Raw genomic sequence first — 24320 nt, forward strand, 5'->3', positions numbered from 1 at the left:
AGTCCTGGACAGTTTTTAGCGGGGCTGTTGCTTCAGGTAAAGGAGAATTGCTGCTTGAGAACACACGTGACTTTGAGTCAGCTGGGCATTGTGGGGGAGAATCGCCTGGAGGTTTAAAGGCAGAGACCTGGGTTCGAATCCAGTTGTTAAATAGGAATAATACTAGCTACTTGTTGCACACCCTCGTGAGGATGAAAGGAGCTCAGACATGTAAACCATGCTTCGAACAGAGAGAGCAAAAAGGCAGAGTGTATCAGAGGTCTTATATCACTCTCATCACCTTTTACGCCTCCTGTGCCGAGTGTGTAACGGGCCACAGTGGGGGAGGGGCAGTGATGAATGTGCAAGGCTGGTGACGTGGGATTTTCCTCCTCAGGATCTGCAGAGGATTTGGCAAGACCAGGCGTTCCCCAATCTAGGTCCTTTTTCTGTTCCTCAGGCACCCCTTTGAATGGATCACTCTCCTCCACGGAGTTCCAACACCTGGGTCCACCTCCCGGGGCCCCTGAGCTGCTCCCACCCAGGTCTCTAACCTTTCCTCTGGGCTCCAGCTGGGCTCCTCTTCTGGATGCTCTCAGCTTACCCCAATACCTCCCCCTCGGCTCTTGTCCCCTGCCATTCCCCCTGCCATTCCCCCAGCTACAACCGCCTCTTCCTCCTCTGCCTGTCTGGGTCATACTCATTTTTCACACCCAGACCAAACTCCACCACCTCTAGGAAGCCATCACCTATGGGCTTCGAATTACGTCAGTTAAAAAAAAACCTTGTAGTATCTTTATTGTCTACACCCTATCTCCCCAGTTGGCCTGTAAACTCTCTGGAGTCAGAGCCTGCTGAGAAACACTTAAGGCTAAGACTCAGTTTGAATCCAGCTGTGTGGCCTTGGGCAAGTCACTTCACCTCCCAGCTGGGTCAGTGGGGAGGTGATAGAACCATTCTCCGGTGTGGACTGGACAGGGCAGGCCAGGGATCAGGGATCAGGAGGGCGGTGCTGGTGCCCAGCGCAGTGATCCCAATCCAGCAGGTGCTCCACGTGCCTCTGCTCCTGCTGGCCCCGGGCAGGGCAGCTGGACGGAAATGCCACCGGTGTCAGAATCCGGGCCGGGCAGGTGGGCTGGCCGCTGCTCGCTGTGCTCAGGGCAGCCTGGCGCCGGCCTCGGAACCGGTGGAGGGGGAAGGGCCGCACCTCCCCAGCTCTCTCCTTATGCCGTTAGTGGAGTGAGAGCTTTGGGGTGCCAACAGTGCCCCCCCCCCCGTCATTTGTTGACTGCACACTGAGCCTTCAGTAGTTGCCCAGAAATTCAGTTAAATGCGAGCATTTGTGGCTGGCTGGTGTGGACCTAGCGCTGCAAGAGGCACTGCAGCGGGCTGTGAACATTTCAAGAGTTGGTCTTTGAAGTGTCTTGTACATCCTTGGTGTTCCCGGGGTGCTTGTTGAAGCAGAGCAGGGAGGGAGGGAGGGAGGTGTATATGAATAAATGAAAGAGACTGGTGGTGCCTGGAAGGAGTTTAAAATCTGGGCCAGGAGACAAGAGTAAAGTATATGAACGGACGCAAGACAGAGCATGGCATGTGCTGGATCCGGGGCCGGGGAGGGAGGGCACCTAGACCGTGCGCCCTGTAGGGGCCGCGCCGTGTTCTCCACAGTGTGCCTGGAGCCTGTGGCAGTGCTGGCACATAGTAGGTGATCAGTACATATGTGTCGAGTGAAGAAATGAGAGGGAGAGTGTGTTCCTGTGTGAGAGATTGAGGCTTCAGGAAAGAGATGGCTCCAGACGGGCCATGATCAAGGGTGAGTTTTGACCTTGGTGCCTTTGGATGAGGAGGAATCAGAGAAGCAGAGGAGAAGAAAGGAAGAGAAAGGGAATTCCCAGTAGGAGAGGCAACCTAGGATCCAAGCAGAGCAAACTTACAGACGGACGTGGGTTGGAATTCCTCCTGCACCACCTACCAGCTCGGCCAAGTCAGTTAAGGCCTTTGGACCTCATTTTCTTTATTGTCAAAACAAGGATAATAGTAGCAACTGTGGCTGTTTAGTGAGTGCTTAGAATGGATCTCACACTGTATTAGGACTTTATATGTATTATTTAATTAACACACATTTGCCAGATAAAGAAACTGAGGCACAAAGAAATAAAGCCTTGCTTAAGACCTTTGTATCAGTTATTAATTGCTGCATAACAAACCAAGTCAAAACTCAGTGGCTGAAATTTTATTTGCTCCTAATTCTGTGTGCTGGAGATTTGGGCTCAGTTCACCTGGGGCCACTGACATGGCTCCCTGACATGGCTGCAATTTTCTGGCCAATTAAAAAAAAAAAAAGAGCCCAAAGTGGGAAAATCCCAATGTGTAAGTAGTTTTCTAGCCTCTGCTTGTGTCACATTTGCCAATATCTCATTGGCCAGAGCAAGTCACAGAGCCAAGGCCAGAGCTGTGGGGTGGAGAAGTAAACGTCACCTCGTGCTGAGAGTTGCTTGCAAAGGGCCATGCCTGCAGCCACGGAAGGAGCTACGTGGCCATCTTTGCAAACAGCCCACTGCAGCCACCCGGCTGCTAAGGGCACTACAGACCCCGAGTCCCAGCTTCATTCCTAGGGATTTATTTCCAGCACGGTTTAGTTACCATGCCTGGTTACATAAGTCTTTATTCTCCCCCTCCTCCCCCAGCCCCAGAGGCATGACCATAGGGACTGAGGAACAAATGACAAAGAGAAAGGATTATCCAGTAAGCCCCACTTTTTTTCTTTTAACATCGATAGAGAAGGCGGTGGTGGTTGTGTTCACGGCTACTACTAGGCATAGCGATGATGGAGGAAATGCTGAAGGCCATCCATCACTCACTCTAGGGAAAAGGCTTGTCACCATCTGGGACCAGGGAGGATGCAAGACTTCAGGGCTGGGCATTTTGTTAGTTCATTCATTCAACAAACCTTTTCCCTGCCCATCCTCAACACCTCGAGGTGCCCACTTCTCTAAAACATGCCAGCATGTGTGCACGCGTGCACACACACACACACACACACACACACACACCCCACCTCACCTCCTTTTCTCTGAACTCCATCAGCCTGATGTAACATAGCCCTTGATCATCATATATTAGCCTGGAGGAAAAGAGGGCAGAGGTCGAGAGTGTAGCCAGTGTGCTAATCGTTTCAGAAGAGGCAAAAACAAAACAAAACCCCGCTCTCTTTTCATTGTTCAGCTAAAAATATGTTCAGATTTTCCATATAGTTCTAGGTCATGAAACGCGTCTGTGGTGTTTTGAACTGACAAACGTGGCAGCATTCCCCACACGGCCCCTCCCCTGTGCTCAGTGGCTCTGCTCCAGGCTCTCCCAGGCAGGGCTGCAGGAGGAGCCCCGAGACTAGGTTGGGGCGATGTGGAGAGGGCCGGAGGAGCGGCCACATGCAGCAGCAGCTGGGGACAGGGGGACACTAATTGGAGTGATGAATGGGCTCTACTTTTCCCTTGTTCAAGCCTTGATCTGATTGTGTGTTGGGCTCAGGCGTAGGAAATCACTCTGGGCCCCCAGGCAAATTTTGCAAAGGTGTCTCCCTCCTGATGACCCCCTCAGGCATGCAGGTGGTGGCGAGAGCCTGAGACTGAGCCCAAAACCTGGGTTCTGGTCCCGGCTCCATCCCGGACTTCCTGTCTGTCTCCATTCAGGTGTAACCACCATGGTGTCATCTTGTCATTGGGCCCTCTGTCATTTAGTTAATATTTTTCTTTAAATTGACTCACATTTTTTTTTTTTAATCTCTCTCTATCCTAATTCATAGAGGTTGTATACTGGAAAGAGCAGAGGTTTTAGAGTCGGATAAGCCTGGGTTCCAAGCCCTGTCACTTGTCAAACACTCTGCCCCTCCCTAGAATGTGGGGATGTTACCAACTCATCTGTCTGGATTGTTCTGAGAAGAGCGAGTGGCAGAGAGTATAGCCCATGCCTGACAAACATCAGTGCTAAATCACTGCGTTTTATCAAAGAATGAAGCATAAATATCTTTCCTATAGAGTTCTGAATCTTTCCTCTCTCTCTCATCCCCCATTGCCACTGGGCCAGCCCGAGCCCAAAGAATGTTTTGTCTGAAAAGGTGCAGCCACCTCCTGAGGGCTCTCCCGTCCCCCAGGCTGGCTCTCTGTTATACAAACTCCATGTTCCAGCCAGAGGGACTTTCTTTTTTTAAAAAAATTGCTGAATATTTAAATATAGAAATAGATAATGCACTCAGTCAAAAACAATAATTAAACAGTACAGAAAGGTACACAAGGAGAAGGGTGTTTCCTGTGGCCCGACCCTTCCGCCCCCACCACGTAACCTCGGTTACTAGTGTCTGGCTTAGCAGTCGCTCCTTGCAGAGGTATTTTCTTTGTCAATCAGCATACATGTCCGGACACATCCCGCCCTCCCCAGCTTAACACAAGTGGGAACAACAGGCCCCACTGGTCTTCAACTTGCTCTGGGGGTTGTATTTTGGAGATGGTTTCATATCACTAATAACTGGAGCCTCCACTCTTATATGGTGCTTACCACGTGCGGGGCACTGGTCTAAATGCTTTACAGGTCTTCACTCATTTCATCCTCACCATAAGCCTTTGAGAAAGGTGGTTGTATTACTACCCCATGTTAGGCACAGAGAGGCCAGGTAGTCAACCCAAGGTCACCCAGCTGGGTAGTGGCAGAGCCTGCTCCAGGTCTACTCCCCAAAGCTACTTATATAAATACACCCAACTATTTATATAAATGTATATAAACTACTTATACACATTTATTTTGGAAGAAAATGATATTTCACATTAGTAAATGGAAAACAACTTGATATAACCAGAAAGTTCCATAAGTTAAATGAAAATAAAAAGTGCTCATTCTTGCTGGTGCCTGCAAAGCATTGCCCAGTGGTGCCCATTGCCACTGGTGCCCAGTAGGGGCATTAGACATGTGAGCACCACATTGGGCATTTCCTCCTGGTACAATCAGAAGGATTCCGAGAGAATTGAAAAGGGTTAATAACATGTCGGTAATACCTAAAAATCATCTTGCTAACACAGGTGGCTCCCATCTCACACTTCGGAAACACTGACCCTTGCAAGTTAGCTGGGCTCTGGGCCTCGATTTCCCCACCTGTGGAATGAAGGCACGAAGCTAGAGGAACTTTGAGGCTCCTCTCAAGCTTTTGTCTCACACCAGTCTGCCCTGTGAGGGAGATGAGGGCATGTCCCAGACTCAGGGCAAGGCAGGCTCTGCCAGACGATCACAGCCTGCTGGCCAGGGTGTGCCCAGTTTCATCCAGGGATGGAAGTGGTCTTAAGAAGAACGGGGAGATGAGGTTTCCCTCCATACAACCTCCTCATCTCGCTCAGCTCTCCTGCCAAGACACTCACTCACTCGCTCAGCACACCTTTCCTGAGCCTCCACCAGGTCCAGGCATGAGACATGGCTACCATGTGACAGGTGTCTGAGTGGGGATATGGACACAGCGTGAGGTGGGGTGGGGCGATGAAGTCTACCTGGGCATCTGGAGGGCAACAGAGGAGAGGTGGCGTCTGATTTGCATCTGAGCAGCAGTGGACTGTCCTGGTGGAGTTGGAGGCAGAGGGAACAAAACCCAGGGCAGCAGAGAAGCAGCGAGGAGCAGCCCCTGTCAGCCGGGCAGTGTTATCTGTTTGTGGGTCACATACTGAGGCTGGCCAGTTGGGTCTAGGACTGATACAGGTAGTGGGGAGGCTAGAAGGGAAGGAAGTCTGCCTTTTGGGGTTCATTCAGTAACAAAGGACAGGAATCCGATTCAAACTGGCTTATGTAAAAATGACACTTTATTAAACCATGTGAGCAGGTAGCTCAGGCATAGCTGGATCCAGCTTCTTTAATTGTCTGTCTCCCTAGGAGCGTGTATATTCTGTGAGGCCAGAGACCCTGTCTTCCAAGTAGTAGCATTTCCAGCAGCTGGTATAGTACCTGGCACATAATAAACTGCTGAAGGAATATTTAATGATTGAAGGAGTAGCTGTCCTCCCCCACACCTCCAGTAGACTCCTCAGATCAAGGCGGTAGGACTGTGCCTCCTCCATTTTATCCTATTCCCTCCCTCACTTCCTCCTCTCTCCCTTTCCTTCTTCTTTTTCCTTCCTCCCTTCCTTCCGCCCATCCATCCACCCTTACACTCACCTTTAAGAATCAGTCTCTCTCCGTCTTTTGGTTTTGGTTTTCTCTGTGTTGGCTTCATCATCAGGCCGGCTTCTCCCACGTCGCGACAAGATGGTCCCTCCACTGCAAGCTCACCTTCCGTCAGCTCAGCGCCCCCTGGTGGGAAGAGAAGCCGCCCTTCCGAGGGTGTCCGGCAAAGCCCCAGGGCTGTCTCTAATTGGCCGGGGTGGGATCATGAGCTCCAATCGCTGTGGCCAGATTAACATATTGTGTCCTGATTGGCCAGACCTGGGTCTCATGCCCACCCCCCGAGATTGGAGGGCGATGTCAGTTTCTCATGAACCGCATGGTGTGAGAATGGTGGAGGGGAATTTTGGGGATTTCCTCAAAGAAAATCAGGAAGCTGTTCCAGAAGGAGGACTGGATGATCCTAGGCAGAGGAAAACAACAGATGTCCACCGAGGGGGAGTAGCTGCGGCAGGATAAGGCGACGGCTCCATTGGCTAGTATTCAAACACATGCCTGAGGTTCTTCTACCTGTGAGCTCTTCCTCAAACCTGTTTGGCTCCTGCTCCTGGGCTTGATGCTCACACTGCTCCCTTTGTTTGGAGTACTCTACCCCGACCCCCACCCCATGCCCTGTTCACCCAGCTAACAGCTACTCTTCCTTCAAGGTTCAGTTTAGATGTCACTTACTCCAGGAAGCCTTCTTTTAGCTGTCTGTACTCCCCTCATAATATTTATTACAGCATGTGATAATCACTTATGTATTTGTCCGTATCCCTACTAGAGTGTGTGTCTGTGAGGGCAGAGACTATCTGTCTTCCACATTGTAGTATTTCCTAGTATAGTACCTCCCACATAGTGAACTGTTCAATAAACATGTAACAATTGAAGGTGTAGCTCTCTCCCTACCCCCAAATATATTCACCAGGTCAAAGGCAGTATAACTGTATCTCCCCTATTTTATTCTCCCTCTTCCTCTCCCTCCGTCCCTTCCATCTGTTTACTAATTCACCCATCCATCCTCCCACCCACCCACCCATCCACCCATCTACTCACTCACCCACCTGCCCATCCATCCATCCACCCACCCACCCACCCATCCACCCATCCATCCACTCATCCACTCACCCATCCACCCATCCATCCGCTCACCCACCCACCCATCCACCCATTCACCCATCCATCCACCCACCCACCCACTCATCCATCCATCCATCCACCCATCCACTCACCCACCCACCCACCCATCCATCCATCCACCCACCCATCAATTCATCCATCCAGTGTATTCATTCATGCAAATATATATTGACACTTGCTGGGTACCAGTCTCTGCTCTAATACAGGGAATATGATCATGATCAAAATCCTGGCCCTCATGGACTTTGCACTCTAGTTGGGATGAGACAGTTTATAAACATGCAAAATGAATAAATAACATAGCGAATTTAAAGTCTACAGAGAACATAGGCCACACAGGGTGTGGGTGGTCAGACTGAAATTTAGGGACTTCTCCTTCCCTACAGGGATGCTTTTGGCATGCATTGGCCCAAGGTTTCACCCACACACAACTCTCGGATGGTCTAGGGCTGGCCCTGCCCCTGGAGCAGAGGACGTGCATAGGGACTACATTGCTGAGAACCTGTTTTCTAACAGCTGATCCTTATCGTGTCCCTTTATTGATGCTGTCAACTTCTGGATTTCCTTTGCCTTCTTTTGCATTTAAATGAGGGTCTGATGGGCTGTGCACATAATACTTTCCTGTTTAATGATCTGACAATTTGGGAAGATACAAAAGGCAAAGTGTATACAGCAAAAGGTGGCATGATTTACCAGAAAAGGCAACGTCCAGGGCTCCGAAGGCCCAGCCTCCAGTCTCAGCTCTGCCTGGCTTGCTGTGTGACTTTGGACAATACACTTGCTATTTCTGCGTCAGTTTTCTTCAGTGTCAAGTTAGTACACCAAGATTTCTGGAGGGCTTCTGTGAAACTGAAGTGGCTCCAAGAACAGTGGTCTCAACTACTTGTCCTACAGGGGCCTTCTCAGCCTGTGCTAGACTTTTTCCAAGGGCCCCTCCCTGATAGGGTCTGGAGGGCTGGCAAATGAACTCTCACGTGGCATTAAGCCCAGTGAGGGGCCCTCCAGAGATCCCAAGTTGAAGACTAGGTCTCAATGACTTGGCCTCTGCTCCCTTCCCAGCCCCCACACTGCTGTCAGCCAGTCACTTGACAGTCGCAACTTACTGAGCACTTTTCTCTCTACCTTCTGTCTGGTGTTCACCAGGGGCAAAGCAGGGATGAAATGGTGTTTCCTTCACAGGGTTTTGTGAGAAATAAACGAGTTAATAGATGTAAAGTGCTTAGAACTAGGCCTGGCATGTAGCAGGAGCTCAATCAGTGCTAGCTGCTAGTGGCATTGTTGTTATTGCGATCACACTGCCTCCAGGATGGGGGTAAGGATCAACTGAAATGTCCCTTGGGGATAACAGAAAAGTTTGCAAACTCTGAAGTAATAGATAAGTTTAATTATTACTTAACGCATCCTGGACTGGAATACTGAGCAGACTGTTCTAGGCTATTGAGCTAAGGACCTTTCATGCTGAAGCCCACGTTTCAGGTAATTAAATAAAGGAAACATCTAGAGGGTTCGGGGTATAAATAGTTAGACTCATTTCAGAGAGGTCCCCAGGTAAACTCTTGTGGCAGCTGCCTGCCATAAGTCACCCTGGGCGATCAAGTTCGCTGTTATTCTTGGGATCAGGGATTGCCAATTGGATCAGATAGAGTTGGGCCCCAGGGTCATCAGGGCTGTGCTCTCCAAGCGTGGGATTTTTGGAACTCGGTTCAGAGACTGTAGTGGGAAATTTGGCTTGTTGGAGAGCAGGAAGAACACGCTGTGGTTCAAGAGGAGTAGAAAACTAGGCAAAGGAAAATGTGAGGCTGAAAACGCCTAGCTGGGATGCTGACCTTGAGTGAGTACCTGGATGGACGCACGGGGGATTGGACAGGAAGATGTAGTTGCAAATGGAAATGCTCTCTCTTCCTCTGCACTACCCAACGGGGACGACAGATTAGTGGTGAGATCAGCAGAACTCAGCAGCTGAAATAGAAAAAATGGATTTAGCAGGAATCATTGACCCCAGAAAGGATGCGGAGTTCAGAGATGAACACCACCAGCAGCATGGTGGAGAAGCAAAGAAACCAGTGGTGTCCGTGAATGCAGAGGGAGAGGGAAAAGCTTCGAGAATGGGGAAGGTGGCCCTGGAAACAGATTCAGCAGGCATTCCCAGCTCTTAGCAGCTGCTTTATGTTCCCGGAGCCATGGCAGAAAGAACATGATGGAAAATAGGCAACTGCTTTGGTAGTCTCTAAGCCTGCAGTCATTCTTTTTGGCCACTAGATGTCGAGAATGCGTTATCTGGCGCACGTTCTGGTCCAGTGATTTGTTGGAATTAAGTTGAGTGGAACTGGCCTAAAGAGTGGACAAAATCAGCAGGAAGGGTGTTTCTAGAGGCTTTAGGGAAACCGCACATGAGCAAAAACGGGTGGAATGCAGAAGAGAGGTCTTTCCACCAACACACGAGGAAAAGTGGATTGCATTCTTTTTCCCATTTGTTGTTTTGAAATTTTAGAATGTTTTCAGGATAAAAGAAGGGAAAAACATAGGATAGAATAAAAATGTTCACATTAGCTAATGTTCTCTAGAGTTTGTAGCATTTTTCTGAAGTCAAGTGAGTATGTTCAAGGTTCTTAAACCCTCTGCCCAAATCAGGGACGATGATGATGATGATGGTGATGGTGATGCTGATGGTGATAGTAGCAGCTAATGCCTACATGGCTGTTACTATGTGGCAGGTATTGTTCTCAGTGCTCTACAAAAATTAACTCCTTTAGTCCTCACAACAACCCTAAGGGGTAGGTGCCATTATTATCCCTGTTTCACAGATGAGGAAGCAGAGGTCAGAGAGGTTACGTGACTTGTCCAAGGTCACACAGCTGGCAAGTGGTGGCTTCAGGATTCAGCCCAGACACTGGGGTCCAGAGTTCACAGTTTTACCTACCTTACTCTACAACAGATGTTGCTCCCATTGACTCCTGGCTTATGGCAAAGGGAACTTTGTGAGCAACAGATCATGGCTGTGATTTAATGATAAGAGTCATGGAAGAAGTCCTTGTTCTAATAAACTTACTTCACATGAGAATGAATAAGGTTATAATGTTGACCAGTAACTCATTCCAAGTTCCCTGACTTGAAGGGGCTGGTTAGGCAGGAGCACGTCCCAGCCGTGGGTGGAAGCCTCTGCTTCATTGCTGCTGTAATTATGCCAACAACAGGAGAAGAGAACGAACATGTCTCAGGAGCCATGAATTCCAGAAATTCCTTGTGTTTCTCAGCATAGAAAGATGATCCTAAATTTGATGAAAAGTGTACTCCTAGTTGGGGACCAGGAGCCAGGGCACTGTTGGTATGGGACCGGCCAGCTTGCTCTAAGGCTGCCAAAAGTATTCACGTCTGCTGAGCAAATGGTAACGAACTAAGGGAACAGTATGACATGATAGAAAAAGTGGTGGATTAAAAATCAGAGACCAGATTTCTAATTTGGTTAAATACACACTTACCATGATCCTCCCTTCCACTCCTAGGTATTCACCTCAGAGAAATGAAATAATATAGCCACACAAAGAGTTACACGTGAACATTCATAGCAGCTTTATTCATAATAGCCCCAAACCCTAAACAGCCTAGATAACTATCAACATATGAACAGATAAACACATTATGGTGTAGTTATGCAATACAATATTACTCAGCAATAAAAAAAGAACTTGGGATACGTGCAACAATATGGGAGAATTTCATGAGTGAAAGAGGACAGACCCAAAAGAGTTTATACTCTATGGTTCCATGTAGATGAAGTTCTAGAACACACAAAACAATCTACAGTGATAGAAAGCTAAGCAGTGATTGCCTGAGGTTGGGGTAGGGGCTGGGCATGGACTGCAAAGGAGCAGGAGGGATCTTTTTGGTGTGATGGAAATATTCTATATCTTGATTGGCCACACAGATGTAAAGTCTGGAGACTGTGCTGATAATACTGTATGACCTTGGATGAACCACTTTGCCCTTCTGGGCCTCAGTTTCCCTGTTTGTAAAACTTGGCGGTTGGATTAGATGACATCTAGGATTTCTTCTGACTCAAAAACCCCCTTGTGGGGCTGGCTCCGTGGCCGAGTGGATAAGTTTGCGCGCTCCGCTGCGGCGGCCCAGGGTTCAGATCCTGAGCGCGGACATGGCACCACTCGTCAGGCCACGTTGAGGCGGCGTCCCACATCCCACAACTAGAAGGACCTGCAACTAAGATATACAACTGTGTGTGGGGGTGGGGGTTGGGGAGATAAAGCAGGAAAAAAAAAAAAAAAAGATTGGCAACAGTTGTTAGCCCAGGTGTCAATCCTTTAAAAAAAAAAACAACAAACCCCCTTGTTATAAGAATATCCAGCTTTTATTATGGAAGTAGAGTAGCAAAGTGCAATTTGCTTTATAGGAACTCATTTAATAGCCAAGGATGGGTTTATTTCCTTAATATAGACGAATATCTATAGGTTAGAATATAATATTCTGGAATATCTATTAGGTTACCCAATAATACTCCTTTTGGAGACAGAGCCATTTTAGCCCATTTTACTTAAGGAAACAGCTGAGAAAACGATTGGTATGTGAGAAACAAGGATTTTCCCATGGAAGTCCCATGAAGACCTGAGCAGGGTCTTTCCCCGGGACACTGGGGGGAGGGGGAGAAGGACACACTCATTGCCAACAGGGTTAGAAAGGGCAGCTGCGGAAGGGCCAAGTTTGCCATATTACCTCTGAGACCCCAAAATGTCCAGGGGGCTGTGGTTGCCCTTTTTAATTACCTCTTTAAATTCCTGGCACATAGTAAGGATTTCATGACGGTGGTGGTGGTGATCGTGGTGATGATGATGATGATGATGATGATGATGATGATGATGATGAAGCTGAAGCTGCTGTGATGATCATGATCATTTCCAGTCCTCAGAGAGCCTGTGCAAGTCAGGAACTGCGGGAGCTCAGAGCGTGTGGGGCGAAGAGGGCAGGGACGGAGCTGGGAGCGCGCGGCCGCCCACGCTGGGCCATCAGGGGCTGCTGATTTCCCACACTGTGTGTCCCCAGGTCATGAAAACCTACCACATGTACCACGCGGAGAGCATCAGTGCGGAAAGCAAGCTGAAGGAGGCCGAGAAGCAGGAGGAGAAGCAGTTCAACAAATCGGGAGACCTCAGCATGAACCTGCTCCGGCACGAGGACCGGCCGCAGCGCCGCAGCTCCGTGAAGAAGATCGAGAAGATGAAGGAGAAGGCGAGTGAAGGGATTTTGGGGGCGGGGCAGGAAGAGGCGGGCCATGCTCTCTGTCACAGCCCCGGCTTCCGCCTCTGCACTCTGCACCCCCAGGGGTGTGGGGTGACTAAGGCTGCCAGCGTCTGCTCTCTTGGAGGTCAGTGTCCTGGAGGGGCCAGGGCTGGCCATGCCTCTGCCAGCACTAGTTAGGCCTGGCCTCGCACCAGGGTCAACAGGCAGGGAGAGGGGCTCAGCTGACAAGGGAGTGGAACTGTGACGAGACTCACGTGCAGAGAGCACATTCTTGAATGGGCGGGAATCACCAAGCATTAGTGGGGGCGGGGGCTGGCCCTGGAGGTCAATTTGGTGGCTGGGGGTGCTGTTTGGGGCTGTTTGGGACTGACTGTGTCCCAACAGGAAGGAACAGCACTGGGCTACCAGCCAGCACCTGGGAACCCAGAGAAGAGCCCGTTCTGAAATTGCCACTGCCAAGCCGAAGATGGGCGATTTAGAAGCCCTGTGTCTTGGTGCTGGAAAAGTGCTTCAGTGTAGGGCATCGTGAAAGGGGTGCTGGCTTTGGAGGCAGGCTGGGTTTTGAAAATGTCACATTTGTAACCCTTCTCTGAACTTCAGTTTTAAAATCTGACAACGATGGCAAATAAATTTCCTCTCATGTCAGCTCTGATCTATTGGCAGTGGCTGCCCAGAGCTCTGTGTTGAGGATTGTGAGCCCCCTCCAGGCTTTAGTTTAAAACAGGGCTGTGACAGCCACCCCGTGCCTAGTGGGTAAGTTCAGGGCGCTCCACTTCGGTGGCCCAGGTTCAGTTCCCCGCACAGACCAACACCACTTGTTGGCAGCCATGCTGTGGTGGTGACCCACATACAAAATAGAGGAAGCTTGGCACAGATGTTAGCTTGCCAATCTTCCTCAGCAAAAAAAACCCCCAAAACAGTGCTGTGATCCATTAATGATGTCTGCCATGGCCAGGGAGTTAAGAGGGGCAGTGCAGTGCTGCCTTTTTATTATCCTAGACTAGGTTACTTCAAGGTTCCTTTCTTCTTAAAAGATTGTGATTTTCTTATTGAATTCCATACATTCATTCGTTCCATGCAATCAGCAAACATTTCCTGAGTTCTTTCTCTGTGCCAAACATTGCACCAGACATTTATTTGGGCCTCTATGAGTCTAATTCTATGATTCTATGATCCTACAGTTGTGAAAATCATAGGCAGTTGGGTGGGAACAAAATCCAACAGGACCAGGGATATGGTGGAAAAGTAACCAGAGGCAAATAAAATGAAATTTCTGGGTGACTTCTGAAGGCAAAGAAAAATAGGCCTCACAATAACCAGATGGAGACCCAATTTAAAAAATGGGCAAAAGATTTGAACAGAGATTTCTCTAAAGAACGTATAAATGAGCAATAAGTACATGAAGAGATGCTCAGCATCGTTAGTCATTAAGGGAATGCGAATCAAAACCACAGTGAGATACCACTTCACACCCACTAGGATGGCTGAAATAAAAAAGGCAGACAATAACAAGTGTTAGTGAGGATGTGGAGAAATTGGAACCCTCGTATGCTGCTGGGGGAATGTAAAATGGTTCAGCCACTTTGGAAAACAGTTTGTCGGTCCCTCAAAATGTTAAACATAGACTAAGTCACCACATGACTCAACAGTTCCACTCCTAGCTGTCTACTCAGGAGAAGTGAAAACGTACGTCCATACAAAAATTTGTTCATGAATGTTCATAGCAGCATTATTCATAAAAGCCAAAATGTGGAAACAACCCATATGTCCATCATCTGATAAATAAATGAGTAAAATATGGTATATCCATGCAATTGAATATTATTCAGTCATAAAAAGGAATGGATTCATGCTATAATATGGATGCATTTTGAAAACATTATGTTAAATGAAAGAAGCCAGACACAAAAAGCCACATATTGTAGGATTCTATGGAAAGTGGAGAGTGACTGCCAATGGGTGCAGCGGTTCTTTTTGGGGTGATGAAAATATTCTATTTAGATAGTGGTGATGGTTGTGCAACTCTATGAATATTCTAAAAGTGAATAAATACAGATAAGATAACCAGGCAGGGAATTACAGATCCACAGCATTGACGGGTACAGCCGGGGTTAGAGAGCGTGCTGGCTGGGGAGTCTGGAGACTGATTTGCAGTTTAGGGTTGTCTGCAAATTAACCATTGGGCTCTTAGACAAGCCACTGCTCCTCTTCAGTTCTCATTTCTTCGCCTATAAAATGGATGAATTAAACTAAGATACCTTTACTGTCCTCTCTAGGTATAAAATTTTATGAATCCATGAAGGGCTGAAAATGGTCTCAGGATCATAGTACCCTCCTGGAAGTGGGCCAGGACTATCAAAACTCTCTGTGGGGGTTGGGTACATGGCTGGCATAGGAGGTAACTGCGAGGAGAAGTTTGTTTCTGGAAATTTCCAGAATAAAAGGAGTCTGGAGAAAGGTCATAGGAGATCCCTGAAGAGAACTAAAAGGTTGACAAAGGAGCACCTCTCCTAATTGGCTAGGAGACTCCATCTGGAGTCAGGAGGGTTTAAGAGAGCCTAGGGGATGGAGGAAACCCCTGTTTCTTTAAGGAGCACTGTCTTTTGCCCAGCAGCGGGACTCATCAGTATGACAGGCGCAAGGGGACAGCTCTCTAGCCCACTTACTCTTTACCCCATCCCCCCAGGCTGGCCCAGACCAGAAGCAGCTTCCCAGGAGGCAGTCGCCCCGAGGCAAGCCCGGCGCCTACCCCGCTTCTCCTCCCCACTCCCATCCGGACCGCTGGGAGCCATTTACTGCCTGCCGTGCAGGGAGGGTTCTAGTGCTGTGGGCCCAGCCATGAGCAAGGCAGGCCAGGGCCCTGACTTCACGGAGCTTACTGTCTAGTGGGGGACACCGAAAATCAGCAAGTAAACAAAGAGGTAAAAAATATAATTTCAGATTATATGTGCTTATGAAGAAAAATAGAGCAACCAAGACATCCTTCAGTAGGTGAACGGATGGTAAGCTGTGGTTCCTCCAGAGCATGGAATATTGTTCAGCACCAAAGAGAAGTGGGCTGTCAGGCTGTGAAAACATGGAGGAACCGTAAACACACATGACTAAGTGAAAGAAGCTGGTCTGAAAAGGCTGCTCTGGAAAAGGCAAGCAGTAAAAAGGAGATGGTGAAAGAGCAGTGTTGCCAGGGGTCAGATGGGAGGGAGGGATGAGTGGGCGGAGCACAGAGGAAATGACTCTGTCTGGTACCATAAGGATGGATGCATGCCATTACGCATTTGTCTAAACCCATAGAGGGCACAACGCCAAGAGTGAACCCTAGGGTAAACTATGGACCCTGGGTGATTATGTCGTGTCAATGTAGGTTCATCACTTTAACACATATACCGCTCTGGTGGGGGGTGTTGATAACAGGAGGCTGTGTGTGGGGCAGGAGGTATATGGGAACTCTCTGTACCTTTCTCTCCGTCTTGCTGTGAACCTAAAACTGCTCTGAAAAAAATAAAGACAAATTAAATAAAAATGAAAATAATAGCTAAAAATTGAATAAGGATTAAATAAATGAAAAAAATAGGGGAGGGCAAGGGGATAGCAAGTGTGGCACGGGGGAAAGCAGTGGAGATGCTGGGGACACATTTTAGACAAGGTTGCCATCAGAGGCCGATCTGACAATGTGACCTTGGTAAGGACCTGAATGACAAGAAGGAACAAGCCACATAGAGACTCGGAAGGATGGCCTGCCAGGAGGAGGGAATGAGTCTGAAGTCCTAGAGGCAGGAATGAATTTGGCCTCTTAAAGGATAGGCAGAGGAGGCCAGGTGGTGATGGGGAGCATGGAGGTAGAGGGGCTCGAGAGGTGGACGGGAGCCAGGTGGCTTCACAGGCCATTGTCACAGTCTGGGCAGCTGTGGGGATGTGGAGTAGGGCACTCAGGAGGCCTTATTTACACTCTGCTCTGATAGAGACCAGGACGAGGCTGCTGCATATGGACTAGCGCCCTTGGCTGCACACGTGCAATGGAAGGTGAGCTTTCTGAGTACAGGGTCCACATCTCCCTCGCCTGGCATGTGGAGTGAGGCGTCCCGGAGGTGTGCGGGAGAGTGAATCGCAGGCCGTGACCGGAAAAAAAATCCCAAATCCCTCCCGTCAACGGCTCAGCTCTTACACCTACCCTTTTCTTCTTCCAGAGGCAGGCAAAGTATTCTGAGAACAAGCTGAAATGCACGAAAGCCCGGAACGACTACCTGCTGAACCTGGCGGCCACCAACGCAGCCATAAGCAAATACTACATCCACGATGTCTCCGACCTGATTGACGTGAGCATGGGGCCTGCGCCTGAGCTGGCGCAGATCATCTGCTGAAGGAGGGGCTGGCCCTTGTCCTTAGCTGATGTGCCAGGGTGGCATGTCCCTTGAGCCCAGAAGGAGGGGAAGGGCAGTGAGCCCTGGGGACCTGGGAGATGAGTCTCACCTCCTGGTTTCTGCTTCCGTGGGTGGGACTGGGCCTCTGATGGCCCCAGTGTGGTGGGGTCAGGAGGTCATGTGTTCAACGTGCATGTCCCAGGTGTCCTCCTTCACACCAGGCCCTGTGCTGGGTGTGATGGTGCACAGTTCATGCCGTGGGGGACTGCCCAGTGTGGTAAAGACGTTTATATGTATGTTCAGTGCCCTCAGGTCTAGTTTGCCAGACACACACACACACACACACCTGAAAGAAAATAGTGAATGAGACAGCATTACCCAGATCAGCTTTATGTCAGGGTGTTATTTTGGGAGAAATCAGGCAGTTTAAGGGAAAGGAGAATGGAACACTGAAGCCTGGGTACCAACCATGTGGACACACTGGAGGAAAACCGGGCTTGGAGAAGGAACATCGTGAGCAGTGCCATCGGGGAGGACGTCTGTGTGATCTCTTGGAGCTGGAACTGTTTCTCGTGTCTCCCCATCCCACGCAGACAGGGATCTGGCCCAGTCGATGCTCAGTAAAGGTCCCAGACTAGTGGATCCTTTTCCTCTGGCCCTGGTGCGTCCCATCAGGAAGGCAGAGCATCATTGCTGTTCCCATAGCAACAGAGGGGACCCATTATCACCTTCCCAGGGAGAGGGAGCTGCTTGGCCTTGCCCGGGCCATTCCTAGGCCAGCCTCCTCCTCTTTCCTACCTTTCAACTTTCCTTTCCACTCTTTCTAGCCCTTTCATTTTTTCACTTGCCAAATTTTTATTGAGCACCTACTAGCTCAGTCTTGAGGTGCTGCGGTGGACAAGAGCCAGGGAGTCTGCATACCCCTGACCTGTTAACAGGCGATGACAATGTCAAGTGCAGGTGTCACGGTGAGGAGGTGGAGGGAGATGCGGACTCCGGGGGAGGGACATCTCTTGTAAACTCTGAGTGGGGACAACATCAAGGAGGACGTCCTGGAGGAAGTGACCTCTAAATTGAAACCTGAAGGAAGAGAATTTAGGCAGGAAGAGAAAGGAAGAGTCTTCCAGGCAGAAGGAGTGCGTGTGGGAAAGCCTAGAGATGAGGAGGGACGTGGTGCAGTTGGGGAGCCGAGGGAAGCTCTGCTGTTGCCCGAATCCCGGCGTCCAGCTCCCTCTAAGGGCTCTGGCGTGATTTGTGCCATAGGATTCAAAAGTGCCCAAGGGCCTCCAGGAGGAAAGATTGGACTGTGGAGCGGGAAGTGATCACGAGTCAGAGTGATGGGGCAGGAAATGGCTGTGGTCCCCCGCGATGGCACAGCCCTCCCCTCACCCTCTGTCCTGTGCCTCTCTCCAAGTGCTGTGACCTGGGCTTCCACGCCAGCCTGGCCCGCACCTTTCGGACCTACCTCTCCGCCGAGTACAACCTGGAAACCTCTCGCCACGAGGGGCTGGACGTCATCGAGAATGCAGTGGACAACCTGGATTCCCGAAGCGACAAGCACACCGTCATGGACATGTGCAACCAGGTCTTCTGCCCTCCGCTCAAGTTCGAGTTCCAGCCCCACATGGGGGATGAGGTGGGTGTCTCCCGGGAGCCCGTGCTGAGGCTGCTTCGGCCTCTTCTCCCACGTGCTCCCGGAATGCCGGTGGGAGGGGAGTGTCAGCCCCGTTGCACACGCAGGACGCGTGTCTCAGAGGCCTGGGGTCAAGCGCTTGGTTCATGGGCTTGCCCAGCCGAGGAATTCACCACTAGTGCGCTGATCTTGTTGCTTAGGCCTCCCACCCGCAGAATTGCAGGCCCTTAGCTCCCCTTCAAAGCTCTCCCAGTTGTGTCTAGAAGACGCCCAGGGAGTCCCCCATCTGACCCCGAACAGTCGTCTGACATTCTTCCCTTGATGCCCTCGGATCACGGAGGGCCAAGCCTCCCCACGGCCACTCTGACCAGCTCCCTCGCTAGGGCATGGCCTGTCTCCAGTGCTGCAAGTCCTTGGCAGACCAGCTGGCTGATTTCTTTCAGCACTTGTGCGGCTCAGATCCTTGCTATGGTCTGGGGGAAAAATGGCAGAAGGCACTTGTCACTGGCCCCACAGCAGCACACTGCTTATCCAAGTGTCACAAAATCCCTTACGCAAATAACTCCTTGAGCTTTTCTATGTCATTCCTCCCTCTCTCTAGGGCTCAGGCCCTAGTCCCCGGAACCAAAGCGAGGACAGCCAGTAGTCGTCACATCTGCCTCCCCATCTCTGCCATCTGCACCCCTAGGGATATGTGCACAGAACTTTCTCCTAGTGACCCGGTTCCCTCCGCCTAGACATAGCCCACCCCTGCACAGGGGAGCTGGGGGGACTCAGACCAACACTGTACCAGACCCTACCAACCTCTGGGTCCCCGTGGGAGCTCAGCTGGGCCATCTGCTGTACCTGGTTGGCAAGGAAGCACCTTAGAAGATGGCATTTGCTGGACCTTCCGGATGGCTCTGACCACTTTCTTCATTTGCAAGAGACAGGCCTTCTTCAGGGCTCCCCACAGTTCCCGCCCCACCCCTTTACCCTTGTGTCCAACCCTTTTGGCCCATCAACTGGACCTGAAGATTCTGGGTTCGTGGTTACCACTGGTAACTGTGAAGTTTGGGTTGCTTAGCTAGTGGTAAACAACTAGTAAATTTCAGAGCCGTTCTGTGCCTTATGATCTCAGCTGAGCGACACCAGGCAACCCAGCCCCAGGTAGGAACAGAGCCCTGGCTGGAACGGGCGTAGGGAGGACAGTCTTCTCTCCGCCTCTCACCTAATCAGCCCCGGGAAGCAGGGCCACGAGAGCACTCGCCTCAAGCCACGTCTGCAGCATCTTCCTGCTGCGGAGTCGGAGCGCTTGCTGCTTGTTTCCCGTTCATCGTTCTTTTCATTGGCTTCTCTTAGGTGGTTGCTTTCTTACCACAACTTCCTGCCCGGAAACTAACTAGTCTCACTTAATGAGATGATGTGAAAGCTCTTAGAAAACCCTCAAGTGCTGTGCAAACGTAGAAGACCACAACTGAGAGGCCACACCTTGCAACGCGAGAGGGTGGCCCCTGGTTCCACCTGGCATTGCCTTGAGCGGCTCACTTAACCTTTCCCAGCCTGCTTCCTCAGCTGTTGGTAGGGATGTTAATGAGAGCTCCTGCCCTAGCTGCACACAGGTGACAAGGGCCCTGGGCAACCACATGTGGTGGCTGTTGTCTCTGCAGGTGTGCCAGGTCAGCGCTCAGCAGCCCGTCCAGACGGAACTGCTCATGCGGTACCACCAGCTGCAGTCCAGACTGGCCACTCTCAAGATAGAGAATGAGGAGGTGAGTGAGCCCTCTGCCTGGGAGGATTTCCTTACAAGGGCCTGGCTTATCCTGGGAAGTCGACACTTGCCCTGGAATGCATAAGAAATGAGGGCTCATCTGTAAGATGGAATATTACACAACCATGAAAACCACGCACACCGAGAAGCTTTAATGGCGTGGGGGACTGCTCAGAAGGCATTAAAGAAAAACACAGAGGAACTAGAGCTCTGTGTTCAGTATTATCCTAACCAGGGTAAACATGTGCTTGTGTATCTGTGTGTATTCACAGGCATAGAAAAAAGACTGGAAGGAAATACCTGGAAATGTTAATTGTGGTTATATCTGGTTTGTGGGATTTTAGATGGTTTCTGGTTTTTTTTTTTTGTGCTTTTCTTTCTGCAATGAGTTTATGTTATTTTTATCATCAGAAATAATAGTAAGTATTTAAAATTACACAATGAAAGAAACCCAGAGCACACTAAATGTGTCATGGATTCTGAGCTCCAAATATCTTCTGTCTTACCATGGCCAGCACACCTCCCATCAGCTGGTGACACAGGTTACCACTGGGAGGGTTCCAACGGAGATAGCAGCCGTGATGGTTCCATTCTGACGTGGACTGACGAGGCCAGACACGAAACATCCTCTTCCAATCTGGATGCTTCCATGCAGGGAGGGTGTCCACCAACTGGAGGACACCAGGATGTGGGAGTGGCATTTGAGATCATGAGCAGGTGCATCCTTGAGAAGGGCGGTCATGGCAGGAGATGGAGAGTCATGGACCGTGTCTTCACCTCTCAGGAGGGCTGTCCTGGGCAGAGAGGGCAGCTGTGCTTTGTGTCGCCACAAAGGACAGAGCTGGGATGAACGTGAGGCAGACTTTTGCACAGGATGGGAACGAGTCAAAGCAGGCCCTGGGGAGAGGTTATGTGGAGACAAATTATATAATTGCTTTTCAAACCTGAGAAGAGAGAGGAGATGAACAGAGTGTTTTCTTTCTTTATTTATGCCCTACATCTTCCCCTGAAGTGTTTTAAATTGTTTACATGGAGCAGTATATGGGTAATAATGTTAATGGAATTTAAATTGGAAATCAGGGCCACAGGAAGGAGAATGAAGCAAGTGTCCCTCCGTATAGGCTGCTCAGGGCCATGGGAATGCTTAATGTTGAACCTGAACTTTCTGTCGGGCTATGCTAGAAAGAAGAACTGATTCACTCAACGAGTGTTTATTCCAGTACCATTTATTTAGGTATTTATTAAGCACGCACGGTGCACTAACCACTGTGCTCGCCGCAGACTGATGTGAGTGAGCAAGACGACACAGGACCGCCTCTCACGGAGTTTATGTTCTGGTGAGAGAAGGCAGAGAATAGTTAAAACACAGCAACAGGTCAACCAATAAGTGAAGTGAGTATGCAAATATCAGACAGTGATAGGCACTGGGTTGAGAATGGTATGTGGGGGGTGGGGGCTAATGCTCCCAGGAGGTAACATCTGAGTTGAGATCTGAGTGACAAGAAAGCGACTTTGACTGACAATCATTTAACAACGAATGTAGATGAGTTTCTCCTGGGCCGTTTTCGGAATGAGCCTCCATCCAAGGATAGGGTCCGCCATTTGGGCACCGTTCAGTGAGGGGTGTTGTGAGGTCAGGCTCTGCATGTGCGGCCTCCCGGGGGTCCCACTTGACCCCAGGAGAGACACTCGTGTCCTGGAGGACTGACTAGACCGCGTGTGTCTCAGCATCTGTCTTCCTCAAGGTTCTCTTTTCTCGGTCAGCCTTTGGATAGGACTCAGGTGGCAAATAGCTGGAGCGTTCATTCATGGAGGATGGCCACACACCTTACCCAGACTTTGTCCCTTCCCTTCTCTGGATGAAGCGAACGGAGAGTATTTCTTGTGTTGACCCTCCTCAAGGGACCTGCCTCCCTTTGGGGGAGCTAGCTTGGGGCTATATAACTGGGTAAAGAGAAACAAGCTAGAAACTCGAGTTCCTTCCTCATCACAACATTTTCCAAGGTTCTCTCTGGCGGAAGCAATCCAATAAAAGGACTTTATATTGGGCAACCTGGGTTCTCACCCCAGCCAGCTACTTGGCCTTACTTTGCAAATCAATATAATAGGAATGATCACCTTTGTCCTACCTGCCTCCTAGGGGCTTTGTTTATATGGAAGAAACAAAGTAGTGGCTGGGAAGATGACTTGGAGGTGTCAAAGGCATTCTGCGGCTGAAGGGTTTTTGTTGACATGCTGTGTTTCCCTAGGTTAGAAAAACCCTGGATGCCACCATGCAGACCTTACAGGACATGCTGACCGTGGAGGACTTTGACGTCTCCGACGCCTTCCAACACAGTCGATCCACAGAGTCCGTCAAGTCGGCCGCCTCTGAGACTTACATGAGCAAGATCAACATTGCCAAAAGGAGAGCCAACCAGCAGGAAACAGAAATGTTTTATTTTACAGTAAGTGGCCTCCTGCACCCAGAACCCAGGGTCTGTCTGTGACTTTCGGGGAGCAGCTCAAGCTTGTAGGAACCAGCTAAACCATGCGGGTGAGTTAGACCTAAAATTCTTCCAACGTGCTTCTCAAGTCGAGCTGCCTGGCTTGGCTTTGTGAAATGCAGAAAGTGACTTAGCAGTGGGTAGCATCGGCATTCACCTGGGGTTGATGGTTTTGCAGCTCTCCTGCTCTAGAAAAAAGCCGGAGAGAGAGCTGTCTCCAGTAGGGTGAGAGGAACGTGGCTCACAGTGCCCGGGCAAGCCCCGGAACAACCCTGAGGCCATGTGTGTGGTTGTCCTGTTGAATTGTCTTAAATTTGGGTGTGGGCTTTGGAAATCGCACCCCGGGTGAGCCCTGCAGATGGCTGGTGAGTTGCCACCCTTCAGTCAAACCCCAGATCACTTCCATCCCACTCGGCCAGGGGCGGGGAGGAACGAGGACGAGCGTGGGGCTTCAGTTCAACACGTGGTCAGGGAACGGAGAATTTTAGGGTTATAAGGGACCTTCCATCTTCTATCTGATGCTTGATCCCATTCAACCATAGCCCTGCCAAAAATTCTTCTGACTCTGCTGGACGCACCCCAGGATTGAAAGCTTCCTCTCCTCCCGCAAACAGCCCTTTTGTTTGGCTTGACACTGGCTAGCGATATTAGAGCCTTTTCCCTTATCTGTGTTATCTTCAAAAATCTGCCTCGCTAGGCTTTCCGGTCACTGATCTTGATTCTGTTCTCTGGGGCGACCCAGAGAGACGCTGATTCTACATGACAGTCTTTGCTGTGGTTGCAGGGAGCTGCATTTTCATTTCTCCAGGCTACACATATCTGATTCTTTCAATCCTGCCTCCTAAGCTTTCATTTTGAGTTGCCTCAGCGTCCTAGGGATTCTCTCCCGAACATGTTCCGTCTGTCGAGGCCTCTTCTAAAGTGAGACCCCCTCAGTGGTCTAACTAGCACAGAAGAGAGCTAAACTTTCACCTCCTTCTACAGTAGGTTGTATGCTCCTTTTCATATGTCCTAAGATCATGCTCATTTTTTTTTTAAAGTAAGTTAATATTTGAGCTAAGTTAAATCTATGTTCCCTATGTACTGCCATTAAACCAGGCCACCCTCCTCCTGAAGGATGTATAGGCGATGTCTTAGGTAGTTCTTATTTATCACCAGTTAGATTTGCTCTTGATAGATTCAGTTCGTGGCTCCAGCCTGTCAAGATCCTAATCCAGTTGTTCAATGTATATGCTGTCTCTTCAGACCTTGTGGCGTCTGCAGATTCACTGAGCATGGCTTCTGTACCTTAAAGCTTGTCAATAAAAAAACTAATGGGTATGGCAGGGCCAAGGCCAAAGACAGAGTTGTTCAAAACATGCCTCTAGACTGATGCTGATCCACGAATCAGCATTTCAGGCTGTGGTCATTCAACCAGTCACAGGCCCACCCAGTTCTAACATCCAGCTCCATCCTGTGAGAGGCCTTGTCAAATCCTTTCTCAAAAACCAATAGTTGACACATATTGCATTTCCTTCATCAACAGTCTTTGACTTTGTTGTTTTCAAGAAAGA

The 24320-nt window shown here is 49.7% G+C and overlaps 1 protein-coding gene across 12 annotated transcripts in view; it reads left to right on the plus strand.

The window, feature by feature from the left end:
- SRGAP3 (SLIT-ROBO Rho GTPase activating protein 3) overlaps positions 1-24320 on the plus strand; it is a 246090-nt gene that overhangs the window by 155226 nt on the left and 66544 nt on the right. For all 12 annotated transcript variants that reach the window (XR_011496353.1, XR_011496354.1, XR_011496355.1 and 9 more), the window contains exons 5-9: positions 12343-12528; positions 16725-16853; positions 18313-18534; positions 20181-20282; positions 22531-22728. Coding sequence is in view for 9 of the 12 variants with exons in the window: in XM_070492686.1 (XP_070348787.1) it covers positions 12343-12528; positions 16725-16853; positions 18313-18534; positions 20181-20282; positions 22531-22728 (837 nt within the window). In the remaining 3 variants the exon portion in view is untranslated. The remainder of the gene's footprint in view (positions 1-12342; positions 12529-16724; positions 16854-18312; positions 18535-20180; positions 20283-22530; positions 22729-24320) is intronic.

The sequence above is a fragment of the Equus asinus genome, chromosome 21 (assembly GCF_041296235.1).
Source record: "Equus asinus isolate D_3611 breed Donkey chromosome 21, EquAss-T2T_v2, whole genome shotgun sequence".
Classification (NCBI taxonomy): domain Eukaryota; kingdom Metazoa; phylum Chordata; class Mammalia; order Perissodactyla; family Equidae; genus Equus; species Equus asinus.